Here is a 14102-nt window from a genome sequence, read left to right as displayed (position 1 = left end):
TCTATTCCCCAGGTTCGAATTCAGACGGTACCAGCTCAGCAGCTACAGCGCACGGTGGCCAGCTCTGCGAAATCAACAGTATCTACAGTGGTGGTCTCTACTGCACCCTCACCGAAAACAAACCCTGACCCCCAATGAGTTGAGCAAGCAGCAGAGCCATGAACATGTACCATAGTTAAAGGGATAGTTCACCCAAACATTTTTATTTATGCAATCTTCTTTTGTGTTCCACAGAGGAAAGAAAATCATATGGGTTTTGAACAATAAGTATGGCAGAATTTTCATTACTGGGTGAACTATCCCTTAAAGGCAATAGCTCAAGTCACTTCTCTTCTGATGGAGAAAGCATCATGAGAGACTCAAAGTGCAAAAAAGCAAAGTGCAGAGAGCATCTGTACTACATTTTGCTCTGAAAGGTCTTGCTCTAGTTCTTTCCACTTTCCCACGAAGTAGCATATGGGCAAAACGGTGTCAGATTCCAACCAAGCACTGGTTTTGACCTGACACTCTTCCAAATATTTCGGTAATATGCTGATCACTGCAAGTTTAAAACAAGTTGATTTGTTGATATAGAGCATTTTGTGAACATGGACGTAAGATCACAAGAGATGTCACATCCCAGATAGTGAACAATAGTGCATGACATGTATAAGAGCAGAAACCTATGAGCTTGTTATGGTGAATGGCCTTTGTCTAGAAAATATTGACATGTGCACAGAGAAAGAAGTTTTTTATTTGTGCTGTATCTTATATTCTCTTAAAGAAATGTAAGTTAATAAATACTGTTAATATACAGTTGCCACTGTTTGAATTGTGCTAATAAATATAAATCTTGAGAAGCAACTGTTACATTTACTCAACTGATTTTGTTATTTTTAATTTGAATATGTTTTGATAAGTCACAAGATGCTTCATGCCGTATAGGGCTTTACCCTGGACATCATATATGTAGATCTAATCATTTGCATGCGTTACCTCATTTACATGCTAGAGCCATGTTTCCTAATGCAGTGACAAGAACATAATATCCTTGTAGTTTCCTAATTTCCATTCCGTTAAAATATATCTATGCTAGTATTTTGAAGTGAATAACATTCATGCATAAATTCTAGAGGAATATCTTGATCTTTTCTTTACCTCTATTTAGGTCAGACACGTGGCTGGCTTGTCAAAAGTGCATGCATCTGTTTTAAGAGAAAGGTGCCACAGCACCTGCGATAACCACTTTATTTACAATTCCATTTTTCATCATTAAATTGAGGAAAAGATTGTTTGAATAGATGCTGAATCATTGTGTTAAATCATGCATATGAATTCAGTCCTATTGGAAGGCCGCTTGTTAGCAGAGCAAAGCTTAAAACTCTGCATTTGCATTCAGTGCATTAAATCATTTACAGCCTAAGCTCAAGGCTCCATCTACTCTTCATCTGATTCCTGGAGCAAAGCCTTCTTGGAGCTGGAGTCAGAAAGAGTGGTCTTCCTGAGGCCCAACTCCATGTCACCGATCTGCCTCCCTACACACCATTTAGAAAACCTGCAAAGATCAGAGTTGCAAATGCACACGACTGTAATCCAAATTAAATCTGAGGGTAGATGTTCTAAGATCTTTATGAAAATCTGCAGTTCTCACCAGAAAACCATACTGTAGCAAATGCCCACAAGCAAAAGAGCAACAGCATAATGCCAGCAGAAGCACATGGTGACAAACATGATGTTGCCATGTTCCTCCAGATTCCACTCTGGTCCACTCAGAGGATACAGCACAAACCCAATCTGATGAAAGAAATGGCAGCATTGAAGAGGATACATATGATTTGCATTTCCTCCTTTTCCATGAATGAGATCATTCAAAGTGATTTTAGTGGCTAATTCTCTTTATGGAATGGAATTACTATGACTATGCGATGTCCCTTACCTGATAGAACCATGTGCCTTGTAGGATGGCTAAACTGCACCGGAAAAACTCTAACGCTGTGTTATCTCGCATAAACACCTCAATCATTGTGCTAGCTGAACCACCAAACACCGCAACCAGAAGCAGAGTGTGAATGTGCTGGTCCAGAGGGGGGCGATTGTGCACATGGAAATAGAAAAGGAACCCTGGAAGGGAGAGGCCATGACATTTCAACTTAATATCAAACAGAAGCTCCAGAGACCTTTGAGGGCAAGCAATTACTAAATATTTATGTTATTAAGTACATTTTTGTTGATACCTTCCACAAAGAGAGCCAAGGAAAGAGAGAGACGGTCAAGACCAACAGGGACAGGAAGAGAGGACATGGTTAGAACATCTACGATGCCAGAGATGCCAAAGAACAAGTACATGGTGCTGTGCTGCCAATTCATCAGTTTCACCCAGCCATCCTTATACAGATGGGCATGAGGGCCGTCAGGCACAAACTGCTCTGCCATGATCCCTGGAGAGACATTTCAAAATTTTGGTTTAAGTAAAAATACAGTGGTCCCCAAAAGTATTTGGGCACATAAGACACGTTTAGAAATGTATGAATGTCATTGCCTTAACAAAATATCAAATCAAACGGCAATTAGCTAGCACAAACTCAATTTTCAAATGAAATCTTATAAAAAAAATAAAGTTTGTTATGTGTCTATTTACATATAATACAATATATATTGGTCAAAATGAAGCCATTTTCTAGTTGGCAAACGTTAGTGGAACGTGATCATAGTTAATGTGCTGAACTAAACCTGTGGCTCCTCTACTAGAAATCAGATGGTTAAAGGTGAATGAAAAACTTGCTAGGACAAGTAAAGTTTGTTCTAAGAAAATCTATAGCATTTGTTTGCTGATGACACTTTTAATATTTTGTTATCTAATGTGATGACATTCACACATTGTTGACCAAGTGTCCATAGACTCTATGTTATTGTTTAAAAGGAATATTCCGGGTTCAATGCAAGTAAAGCTCGAGTTAAATTTGTGGCATAATATTGATTGCCACAAAAGTTCATTTTGACTTCTCTTTAAAACAATGAACAATCTGGGTTCCAGTGAGCCACTTACAATAGAAGTGAATGGGGCCAGTCTATAAACTTTAAAATACTCACTGTTTCAAAAGAAAAGCCACAAGACATAAATAATATGCATGTTAGAGTTACCTAACCCTAATCCCACCCTAATATGACTTTAGTGTGATCGAATCGCTTACTAAACTTTTCTGTGTAAAGCTATAGCCAGATTTACAACTTCGTTGCCATGATGATGTTAAACCAACCCTAAAACTACCTTAAAAATTATGATTTAAACAACTTTACAATTAAAATAATACATGAGTTTTAACAGAACAATTAATGTGTGCTTTAAAAAAATTATAAGCTTCACTTTTCTGCCTTTAAACCCTCCAGAAATGTGCCCTTCCATTGTAAGTGTCTCACTGTAACATTGATTTTTGCTTTTTATTTATTTTTTTAAAGAAAAGGAGAGACAAGTCAAAATGCTTTTTTGTGGTAATCGACATTATGAATCACAAATGCTGTCGATCAAGCTTAATTTGTATTGAGCCCAGAATATACCTTTAAGTTCAAGAAGATTACTTTTCTTTTTCTTTTCTTATTCACTTCTTTAGTTTTACTCAACTCTACTACAATTTACAAATAGGAAACCAGTCAGAGATTTAAAGTTTGTTTATGTGCATGTGGCTCACCAACAAATGCAAAGAAGATCTTCAGAGCCCCTTCAATTAAGTTTATTCTGTTTAAATGTAGAGTCAGCTTCTGGTTCTGTCTGTCTCCATGTTGTCTTTCTCTTCTCTTCCATATCTGTTTTAAAGGGCACTTTAACGACCACCACAGGCCAAATAGCAAGAAGAATGTACCAGGTAATGCATGTCCTTTGAAGTTGGCCATTCTGCAACTTTAAAACAAAAATTAGGTAAATGAAACCCATGCACTGAATAATTTGATTCTACAAAATATAATCCAACAAAAGAATGTTGTTATATGCTTGGTTTCATATGACCTGGTGGGGACTCAAATACATGGAATGACAACACAGTCTCATGAGAATTCATTACACTACAAAAAGGTTGCAAATTCGTACGACTTATACATCAACTAATCACATACGCTTCACGAACACACGTTCGGAACCCAGAAATGTCACTTTCTTTCATATAAACATCATGGCTTTTAAATCAATATCATTGTTATGTTTACGCTATGAGTAGGGTAAGGTGTTACACTTTATGGTTAGGTTTAGGGATGGGGATTGAGTTGGGGGTTAAAGTTACAAAAACACAGTTTTGGATAAACATGGAACAAACGGAACATTTGGAACCACAAGGACACAAAGGAAAACGTCTCTCATTGGTGGGTGTATCACAAACTCAACTTGTATGAATTTGCCACATACTATTTCATCACGAATTCTCTTGAGAAAAGTATGTGGACACCTGAACACCAATTCTTGAATCTTGAACATTACATTTTAAAACCATTTGCTATAAAATGGAGTTAACCATCCCTAACAGCTTCCACTCTTCTGGGCAGGCTTTCCACAAGATGTTGGAACGTGTTGTGGATTTGCTTTTATTCCCAAGACCATTAGCGAGGTCAAAAACTGATGTCGGGTTATGGTATGAGGCCTGGTGCACAGTTTCCAATTCATCCCAAATGTGTTCAGTGAGGTTCAGGTTTGGGCTTTGTGCAGGCCAGTCAAGTTCTTCCACCCTAAAGTAAACCTTTTCTTTGTGCACAGGGGCATTGTCATGCTGGAACAGATAAGGGTCCTGCTCAAATTCTCACCACAAATTTTGTAGCACACAGTTGTGTGCTGTAAGCTATATTTTTTTCATGGAAAGGTATGCAAAACATATTCCTACTCCCTGAGAGATATAACTGAAATAATTGACATGAGATATCTCATCAGTCTCTGTGACCGCTCTAGACCCTGTAAACAACAAACAAAAATGTGTCTGCAGGTCGTGGTCTATAATTTTGTGCGTTCTCATTGTATTGTAGTTGAAGCTATTTATTGAGGATTACTATCATTTTATGCCATGTTGTTCATAACACTTGTCAGTTGAGGACGCTATTTAGCTGCTTTTGTTTTTAAAACCCGTTTCTGCATGATGTCGGCTTCAATTAAGCTCATTTCGAATATTTGTTGTGCAGGGTTTTGGAAAGAGGTGGTGTGACTGATCCAAAGGCTCAGTGTCATGGAAGTAGAATGGCTAAAATCACTCACAGCACCTTCTTGTCTTCACTGGAATTAAGTGTCCACATACTTTTGGCAATGTAGTATATAATGATTCAAATATCACTCTCCTCTATGATCATATATCAGTCAACGTGTCGTGCAAACCAAAGTTCAGTTTGATAAGCCTTTATTACAAACAGCTATTAGTAGGGGAAATTAGTTTCTCTGAAAATCATGAACAAGACAAATAAAATGCACTATAGACATAAAGATGAATGTTATATGGCATGCAGTGTCACTGTAATCAAATTACTTTTAAAGTAAAAAAGCAGTGGTACAAAATTGTGTGTATTCAGGGTACAGTTACTGACTTTAAATTGAGTTACTGGTAACTACTTTTAAGTACATTATTTGGGTTTCACATATTTTTAAGATAATATTTATGTAGAATATATTTAAAACATGCATTATGTTCATATGTTCATTTGTTTGCATTTCTGTTACAGCTGAAGAGTCACTAACGAGTCATTGTAAGGGCAAAACGTGTTGCTGTATTTATGACATTAGAGGCAACATTCTATCCATTCCTTTATCTCCACCCACATCTTGGAACACCCATCCTGAGATGTATTGCTCCCATCATGCCCAGATCCAGTCTGACCTGCTGTGGAGATCAATGCCCTGTATAAATGTATATATTAGTTGGACCGCCTTTAGCTTTGATTACGGTGCACTGTTGTCCTGACAGTTGTTTTGACAATCTTATGCAACATCACAACATTTATTTCCATCCAGAGTTGCATTAATTTTCGGCCGAGATCTTGTATTGATGTCAGGAGAGTCGAACTACTCTGTAAAGTCTTCTCCAGGACATCCCAAAGACTTTCAATGGGGTTAAGGTCATGACTCTGTGGTTGCCAATTTATGTGTGAAAATAATTTGTCATGCTCCCTGAACCACTCTTTCACAGTTTGAGCTGAATCTTGGCATTGGCGACCTGGAATATGCCTGTGTGGTCAGGGAAGGAAAAATCCATTGAAAAGAATAAACATTCAGGTAGTCAGCTGACTTCATTTTATTGTCGCATAATGTTGTTGAGCTGAGACCTGACCAATGGAAGCAACCCCAGATCATGACACTCCCTCCAGAGGCTTGGACAGTGGGCACTAAGCATGTGTGCATCGCTTTATGGGCATCCCTTCTTACCCTGATGCACCCATGACTTTGGGATATGGTAAATCTGGACCACATGACCACATGATCAGACCACATTACCTTTTTCCATTGTTTCCTCAGTCCAATCTTTATGCTCCCTAGCAAACTTAAGTTGTTTTTTGCGATTAGCCTCACTAACAAGTGGCTTTCTTGTGGCCACACAGTTGTTTAGTCCCAATCCTTTAAGTTCTTGTCGCATTGTGTGTGTGGAAATACTCTCACTTTCTCTCTTAAACATAGCCGTAATTTCTACAGTCGATTTTTTTTACAATGTGACTTAAAGAGTTTTAGTAATCTCCGATCACAATCATTTAAGAGTTTTTCCAACCACATTTTTTCCGTGAAGCTGATGGTTCACCACTATCCTTCCATGTTTTAATAATGCGTTGGACAGTTCTTTACCAAATTCCACTTTCCCCTTCTGAAATACAGTAACATCTTTTCCAAGACCATGGGATACATCTTCCGACATGGTTGTTAAAGAATGAGAAGCTACTCACTGCATCAGTTAGGGTTAAAAGAACTGTTGTCAGCTGAAACATTAATCACTGCAATAATGATCCAATCATAGGCTCTTAAGTATCAGCTTATTTAAATACAAACAGCAACTCTTTTTTTTGGGGGGGGGGGGCTGTCAGGCAGTGTGTTAAGTTGCTTTATAATAATTTTATGATTTAATTAAAAAAAATCCATCAAATTAAACTGTAATGTTAAACTTAATTAACTTAATAAAACAAAATATTTAGTTTTTATCATTATTTGATTAAAGATCACTCAAATAAATTTGATTGAACTTTGTTATTGAAATACAGGGTAGGAGGATCCCAAATAAGCATGTTATTTAGTTTTTAACCTGAAGAAGAGCATTCAGATAGCCTACACGTGGTCCACCTGTTTTGATGCTTCAGTTAGTCTCTGTAAATGAGATGTCTGTGCTCGGTATTGTCAGGGAGATCAAGTTTTACTTAGTAAGAAAACGCTTTTATTTACCCACCCTTATAGTCTCATGAGCAGCATTTTTAGTGGTTCTATCTAAGGAACAAATAGCCTGCCTAGCACAGTACAAGTATTCACAATGGTTACCAGTTACCGCCCAAATATACCATATGGTTATAACAGTTATCGTTACTGCAATAAAACTCTGGTAAACCTGGTATTAGCCACCAACATTAGGAAAAGCAGATATTAAACAAAAAAGAGACGTATGTTCAAAGCTTTTTGCTTGTTTGAAGGAGATCGTTTATGATGTTTTATAGTAGTAGCCTAATAATAATTCTAGCAACCGGAAGCAATGCATTGTAGATTTTGGGCAAAGCCTGAGAAAAATCGTTCATCAACAACTTGACAAACTACGTTATTCTCGTTTTATATATATATATATATATATTAAAATAAATATAATATTATAATAAAAACTAACATTTACAGTATGTAACCTTTGATACGGATTTCCATTATTTCATTGTATAGGCTACCAAAAGATTTTCCACAGCAATTTACCATCAACGTTTTTTCAGTTCAATGTCTATGTTGTTTGAGTACTCTACCTGAATGCTGGCCTATGTTGTCACGCGGGGTACCCAAAGCTCCCGTCTTGCTTTTATGATGGGAAAAGTTATCTGTCTGCAATGCATACACCTGCTCAACTGATCACATTATTTACAGTAAAAAAGAAGACATCGCCCCTACTGTTGTTGACTGACAGCAGCTTGCAACCTTACATTAATAAGATGACCCCGCCCCTTTCTTTAATGAGGTGCATTTATCCGTATTTAGATATTTGGTTTCAAATGGAATTGTTTCACTTTCGTATGCAGATATACTGCAATCTTTTTAATATTTATACATTGTTAAATATATGGATCTTAAAGTAATTGTTGGATTGTGCCTATATGAATTGCACGTTTTGTAAGCGTTTTACTGAGGCGTTCTTTGGTAATGCATGTATTGATGAAATTGTACAGGGAGTTTATTGGCAGTTAATGTATAATCCATTCACGGAAGCTGACACAAAAGAGAATACAACAAACAACCTCAGGCAGGACGAACTTTGCACTCTCTTATTTTATTGCTGTTAGTATGTAGGTGAAATGACGCTCAAAAGCAGCTGAGCGGGTGGTGGATGAATAGCTCATGACATAGTGTTAGTTATTAAAAAAAAAAAAAAAATTGCGCCACCATGAGGTAAAATAATATATTGTCAGTTTTGAAGGAAGAGGCTTGAACGCGGTTTAGCTGCTTATGACTACATTCTATAACACACACTGATGAAAATCACCAAACATAAGGAAGCTCGACATTTTACAGCTGGTAGGTGACACATTTAATAACGTGTGTGAAGTTTAGGAACTCAGCAAAGCATTTTGCTTGGAATTATCCTAAAAAAGAATACAGTAAAATGTGTGCCCTATGAAAAAAAATTACAAAACTGTACAGAAAATCTTTTTCTCCCTGAAAGGGTTTTCTGAGGATGGTACGGGCATCACCAGGGGGTCCTCTTTTGCATGGGCCTCACAGTATGCCATCAACTCAGCTGCTGCTTTAGATACCTGTGCAAAGAGAGACAAGCCGCCAATCATATACCTTTGTACCTTGTTTTTGTTTTGTTTTTTACTCTGGAATACATTTTAATTGGACCTTCTAAATATATAAGACAACAAATAAAGCTAACATGTTGAAAATCATCATGAAATCTTTGACATAAAAAGTCTTCCATTTGGTATCATGAACAAACAATATACACAATATTTTTCACATCATTTATTAATTACCGTTTGGTTTAATTTAATTTATAAATATACTATTGTTCATTTTTAGTTCATGTAATGCAACAATTAATACACATATAATTCTCTCATGATTTACTCACAATCATGCCATCCCAGATGTGAATGACTTTATTTCTTCTGCAGAACACAAACAAAGACTTTTAGAAGAATATCTCAGCTCTGTATGTCCTACAATAAATGAATGAGGTCCAAAACTTTAAAGCTCCAAAAAGTACAGAAAGAAAGCATAAAAGTAACACATACAACTCCAGTGGTTTATTCCATGACTTCTGAAGTGATCCAATCAATTTTGGATGAGAACAGACCAAAATATAACAATATTATCACTGTATCTTGCCATTGCATTCTCTTGGCACGATCATGATTTCAATCTTGATTACATTTCTGTGCTTGACATGTGCACAGAGAGCTAGATGGCACTAGGAAGTGTAATCAAGCTTTAAATCATTGCAGATGTCATGATGTAAAAACTATTTATATTTTGATTGCTTCAGAAGACATAGATTTAAAGACTGGAGTCGTATGTATTACTTTTTTGCTGCCTTTATGTGTTTTTTGGAGCTTAAAAGATTTGGTCACCATTCACTTGCATTGTATGGAGATATTCTTCTAAAAAAATCAGTTTTTGTGTTCAGAGGAAGAAAGAAAGTCATACACATCTGTGATGGCATGAGGGTGAGTAAATAATAAGACAATTTTCATTTTAGGGTGAACTACTCACTGTAAAAAAAAATCCTGTTCAATTTATGGTAAAAATCTGGCAGTAAAAAAATACAGTAACCATGCTTCAGGCTTTACAGGATGTAATTTTGATGCCTGTATATTTTACGGTGCATTACCGTTTATATTATTAAATTATATAAACTTTATACTTAAACCTTATAAAACTGTCAAAATCTGCTTTTTACTTTATAATGTATTGTTACTTACTGTAGTATTTACAGAAAGGCACATGGTGATATAAGTTCATATAGTGGCCTTTCCAAGAGCAATGACCAATGAACATGTAGATACAGTGCTCAGTTGCACTCACACAAACACTAAACACCATCAGGGTAACACATATGAAATTAAAATAATGCAATAAACATGAAATAAACTACATAAAATTTAACACAGAACACTCCAATGTAGATAAGCGATATTAAATATAAGAAGAAACAACTATTCTCATAAAATATAATGAAATTTTGATGGGTAAAGCAGGGAATTCTGGGAACGCCCAATTATATATTTTTTAACGGTAATTTTAACAATAATTTACAGTAAAAAGTACATGCACTCTCTCGTTAAACAAAATGGGTCGGCAACCTATGGCACACGTGCCAGCATAGTCATGAGGAGGGGTAATCAATGGCACACCAGTAACAGAAAGAGTGGAGTGGACTATTTTATTTATATAAATTCTGCTTACTTAATACTGCATTCTAATCTACATCTTGATGTAATCCTTCCTCATGATCACACAGCATGTTTTCATGAGCTGAATGGGAGGCTAAACAAAAAGCCTCCCTTTGCTTCGGTCAGGCATGGATAACTTCCTACATTCCGTGTTTCATTTGTTTCTTTTTGCTTTCAGAACAACACCTGATGTAATAACAAAAACACCAATATTAATCCTTGAGATTTCCAACCCAGCATAGGCCTACAGGCACATTGTCCTTAAACCATAGTCACACTCAAAATTACATTAAACGGTTAAAAGAGAATACATAAACCCACATCGTGGGGTTCAAAAATCTTTTGAAGTATATTCAGATATTAATTAAACATGTAAATAACCTTTTAGGATTTTGCAGGTGCGATTCACTGAAAAGGGCTAAATCTCGTCACACTTTAATAGTGTTTAGTCTCCCATTCAGCTAATGAAATCATGCCGCATGATCTTGAGGAAGGATTACATAAGATGTAGATTGGATGCGAAAAACGTAATGTAAAAAAATAGCCTGTTCTTCTCGTGCTGATGCTTGTGTGCTGTGATTACATTATTACAATAACACAGTGGTGTAGATATGTCTGAAGAGGTGGGCATACTGTGAATTTATGAAGGACCCCGTGAACACGTTACCATAGAACCTACATAAGAATTCATGTTTTATTTGTGTAGGCCTACTATGTATAATATGCTTTTCTACTTACAAATATGAATTGATCTGATTTGATATCACGAGAAAAAGGCACCACGGACAGCAGTAATTGGCAAAAAAAAAAAGTTAATATATTTTACATAAGGGAGGGACACAGTTGTCCAGCATCTGCAAAGAGCATCAAAACTAGCACTTGTGCAAAAACATGCATTATTTTTAATTTCAAGTTTAATTTCATAAGTTAAATTTATATATATATATATATATATATATATATATATATATATATATATATATATATATATATGTATATATATATATGCTTAGCTGGGAAATACATTTATAGAGCAAATTATGGTTACTCCAGGGTTGTGCATTAGCTTTAGATGCTGGAAATGTCCTGCCCCTTACTGAATTGGAAAATATAATTGTTAGCATATATCCAATCACGTCTGATATGAATGTTCTTATTGGTGGATCAGCTCAGTCGGACTGTCTGTCTTAATATAAGAAATAGTTAAGATTCCACATACTTTTGTGATGAGTAATTTAATAAGCAAATTTGTGACAAATTTGTGTTAACACATTTTGTACTAAAGAACTGTTTTTCTTTCATTAAAGAACTTTCACAAGATGCTCAGTGAAAATTCACATTCAGGATCAAGATTATATCATAATCATCGGGTTTTGCACAAAATTTAAATCAAACTGTTATGCTGAAAATACACGATAAATAAACGATTCAATTAGAAAAATGCAAAATAGAAACATTTTCACAAGTGGACTTATACTTGGGAAAATCACATACATTTGCACGTTTTTGACCAGGAAAAAAAATGGCTCTTCATGTCAAAAAGGTTGCCGACCCCTGTCACATAGGGTACAATGGCTCTAAAGGCCCTCTGGTGTAAAGGGCCATTTTGATTTCATTTTCTCCTAAAACACTAAAAAGCTACAAAAAGTAGCACAGTAAGCAGTGGTGGTGGTGTAGTGGGCTAAACCACATATCTGTTAATCAGAAGGTCACTGGATTGAGCCCCACAGCCACCACCATTGTGTCCTTGATCAAGGCACTTAACTTCAGGTTGCTCCGGCGGGATTGTCCCTGTAATAAGTGCACTGTAAGTCGCTTTGGATAAAAGCGTCTGCCAAATGCATAAATATATAAATATAATATATGTATTATACATACGATTATGAAATCGTTTACTCTTTTCTGTAGTGGTTGTTTTGAATAAGTATTATCTTCATTTGTTATTTTAAAAAAGTATATTGCTCTCACAAATGTATTTGCCTAAATTGAAAAATGTTTCCTTATTTGTTATGTTTCCTAATGTTTCATTACTGTCCCTATATTTACACAATATCACCTTAATCCCCCTGGGGGCCTTCCTCGCCACCTTTTTTATTATTATTTCTATATTTTTATGAATTGTAATAAAAAAATCTTCTGTTATGATTTATTTTCACACAAATTATATTACTCCATCAATATTTAATAAAAATAAATATATTTTTCAATCTTGATACATTTTGTGACCATGTAACGGCAGCCAGTAGGTACATGTTGTGCAGTGTGTGTTAGACTTTAGCCTCCTCGTTAGCGCGCCTGCCTCCCATGCCGGAGACCCCGGTTGAGGGACCGGTTACAATCAGAAAGCATTACATTTCCTTAAGGTGTGTCTTTAGCCCCGTTGCACCCTATAAACTTATTGTAACTTGTTACTTAAGTGGTTTAAATAATTTTCTTTGATTCATGAATAATTAAATTCTATACAGGTGTCTTACCATCATCCTTTCAATATTAACCTCCAGCTTCAGTTGTTCCACGGTCTTTCGTGCATCTGCAATCTTGGCCATGTTGTTAGACATTCTGCTCTCTTGTAGTTACCGAATGAACCCTGCAGGAAAACCACAAAGTGAACCCCCATGAGAATCCAGCTAAATGCATCTGGTAGATAACATCTCAACACGAGTTTTGCAGATGTCTGCTGTTTCTAGTTCTCTAGAACACAATGTTACTTATGTCCTCTAGGATATTAAAGACATCTCTGTTGCAGAGTAGCAGTAATTGTTTTGCTGGGTCTCAGCTGGTGTTTTGGTTGAGGCTCAGTGGGAGAGCTGAAAGTGCAGAGATCCTCTAGACTCTAGAGGATCGCTGTCTAGAGAGCAGAACTAATCTGCTCACTTATAAATATAAAGTAATGTTATGTACTTGACACTTCGACTACCATATTTCTTCTTAATTTTACTTTTGGCTCAAAAGCTGAAAAACAAGGCACTGCCTTTTTAGATGTTCTGTTGAGATTAAAATCCTAACATAGCTCCACCAAAATTGTTATTATGTAGTTGTATATGGATGTATAACAAATGATGTAACCTTTCATCATATGCCTTCAGTGAATATATATATTGCAGTAAAATAAATGATCACCTTATGTAAATTCTCTTTTAAAATAAAGTGTACTTCAGAGCTAATTTAGATAAATGTATATAGTATTTGTATTATATTAATATTTTTTGCTAAATGATTTCAAGCAAAACATATATTTAATTCTGTCTTCTACTGGTATGTTTTATATGCAAGTTCTTAATGGCTTACCTCAGTTGATCCAGATTTATCTAGGATGCTATTAGATGAAACGTCTTGTTATCCCTAATTGTTTGTTGTATACAGTACAACCTGCAGGACTGAATAAAGAGAAAGTAAGAAGTGGAGTGAAGAGCTGGGATGGGAAAGGCTGCCTCTCATAATTACAGTAGCTTTCATTCCTCCCCCATATTGGGCTGAAGAGGCAAGTCACAGGCATCATGGGGTGTGACCTTCTACTGAATGAATCTCAGTCGTGCATA

The 14102-nt window shown here is 36.0% G+C and overlaps 3 protein-coding genes across 5 annotated transcripts in view; 1 reads left to right on the top strand and 2 right to left on the bottom strand.

The window, feature by feature from the left end:
• Positions 1-161, top strand: part of nfrkb (nuclear factor related to kappaB binding protein) — a 29705-nt gene extending 29544 nt beyond the window's left edge. For all 3 annotated transcript variants that reach the window (XM_052104577.1, XM_052104576.1, XM_052104575.1), the window contains exon 26: positions 13-161. In XM_052104577.1, the coding sequence (XP_051960537.1) occupies positions 13-138 (126 nt within the window). In that variant the 3' untranslated portion in view covers positions 139-161. The remainder of the gene's footprint in view (positions 1-12) is intronic.
• Positions 162-246: 85 nt separating this feature from the next.
• tmem45b (transmembrane protein 45B) lies at positions 247-8086 on the bottom strand. Its single transcript, XM_052104578.1, has 6 exons — positions 7921-8086; positions 3666-3874; positions 2214-2417; positions 1916-2100; positions 1631-1773; positions 247-1534 (listed from the first exon to the last, which is right to left on the bottom strand). Exons 2-6 carry the CDS (start codon positions 3865-3867, stop codon positions 1417-1419), a joined length of 852 nt encoding a protein of 283 aa, XP_051960538.1. The 5' UTR covers positions 3868-3874; positions 7921-8086; the 3' UTR covers positions 247-1416.
• Positions 8087-8431: 345 nt separating this feature from the next.
• Positions 8432-13980, bottom strand: gng8 (guanine nucleotide binding protein (G protein), gamma 8). Its single transcript, XM_052104590.1, has 3 exons — positions 13852-13980; positions 13038-13150; positions 8432-8922 (listed from the first exon to the last, which is right to left on the bottom strand). The coding sequence occupies exons 2-3, from the start codon at positions 13119-13121 to the stop codon at positions 8794-8796; spliced, it is 213 nt and encodes a 70-aa protein (XP_051960550.1). The 5' UTR covers positions 13122-13150; positions 13852-13980; the 3' UTR covers positions 8432-8793.
• Between the last annotated feature and the right edge of the window lie 122 nt (positions 13981-14102).

The sequence above is a fragment of the Xyrauchen texanus genome, chromosome 34 (assembly GCF_025860055.1).
Source record: "Xyrauchen texanus isolate HMW12.3.18 chromosome 34, RBS_HiC_50CHRs, whole genome shotgun sequence".
In the NCBI taxonomy this organism is placed as follows: Eukaryota; Metazoa; Chordata; class Actinopteri; order Cypriniformes; family Catostomidae; genus Xyrauchen; species Xyrauchen texanus.
The sequence above is the reverse complement of the archived record's forward strand: the minus strand, read 5'-3'. Positions and strand labels throughout refer to the sequence as shown.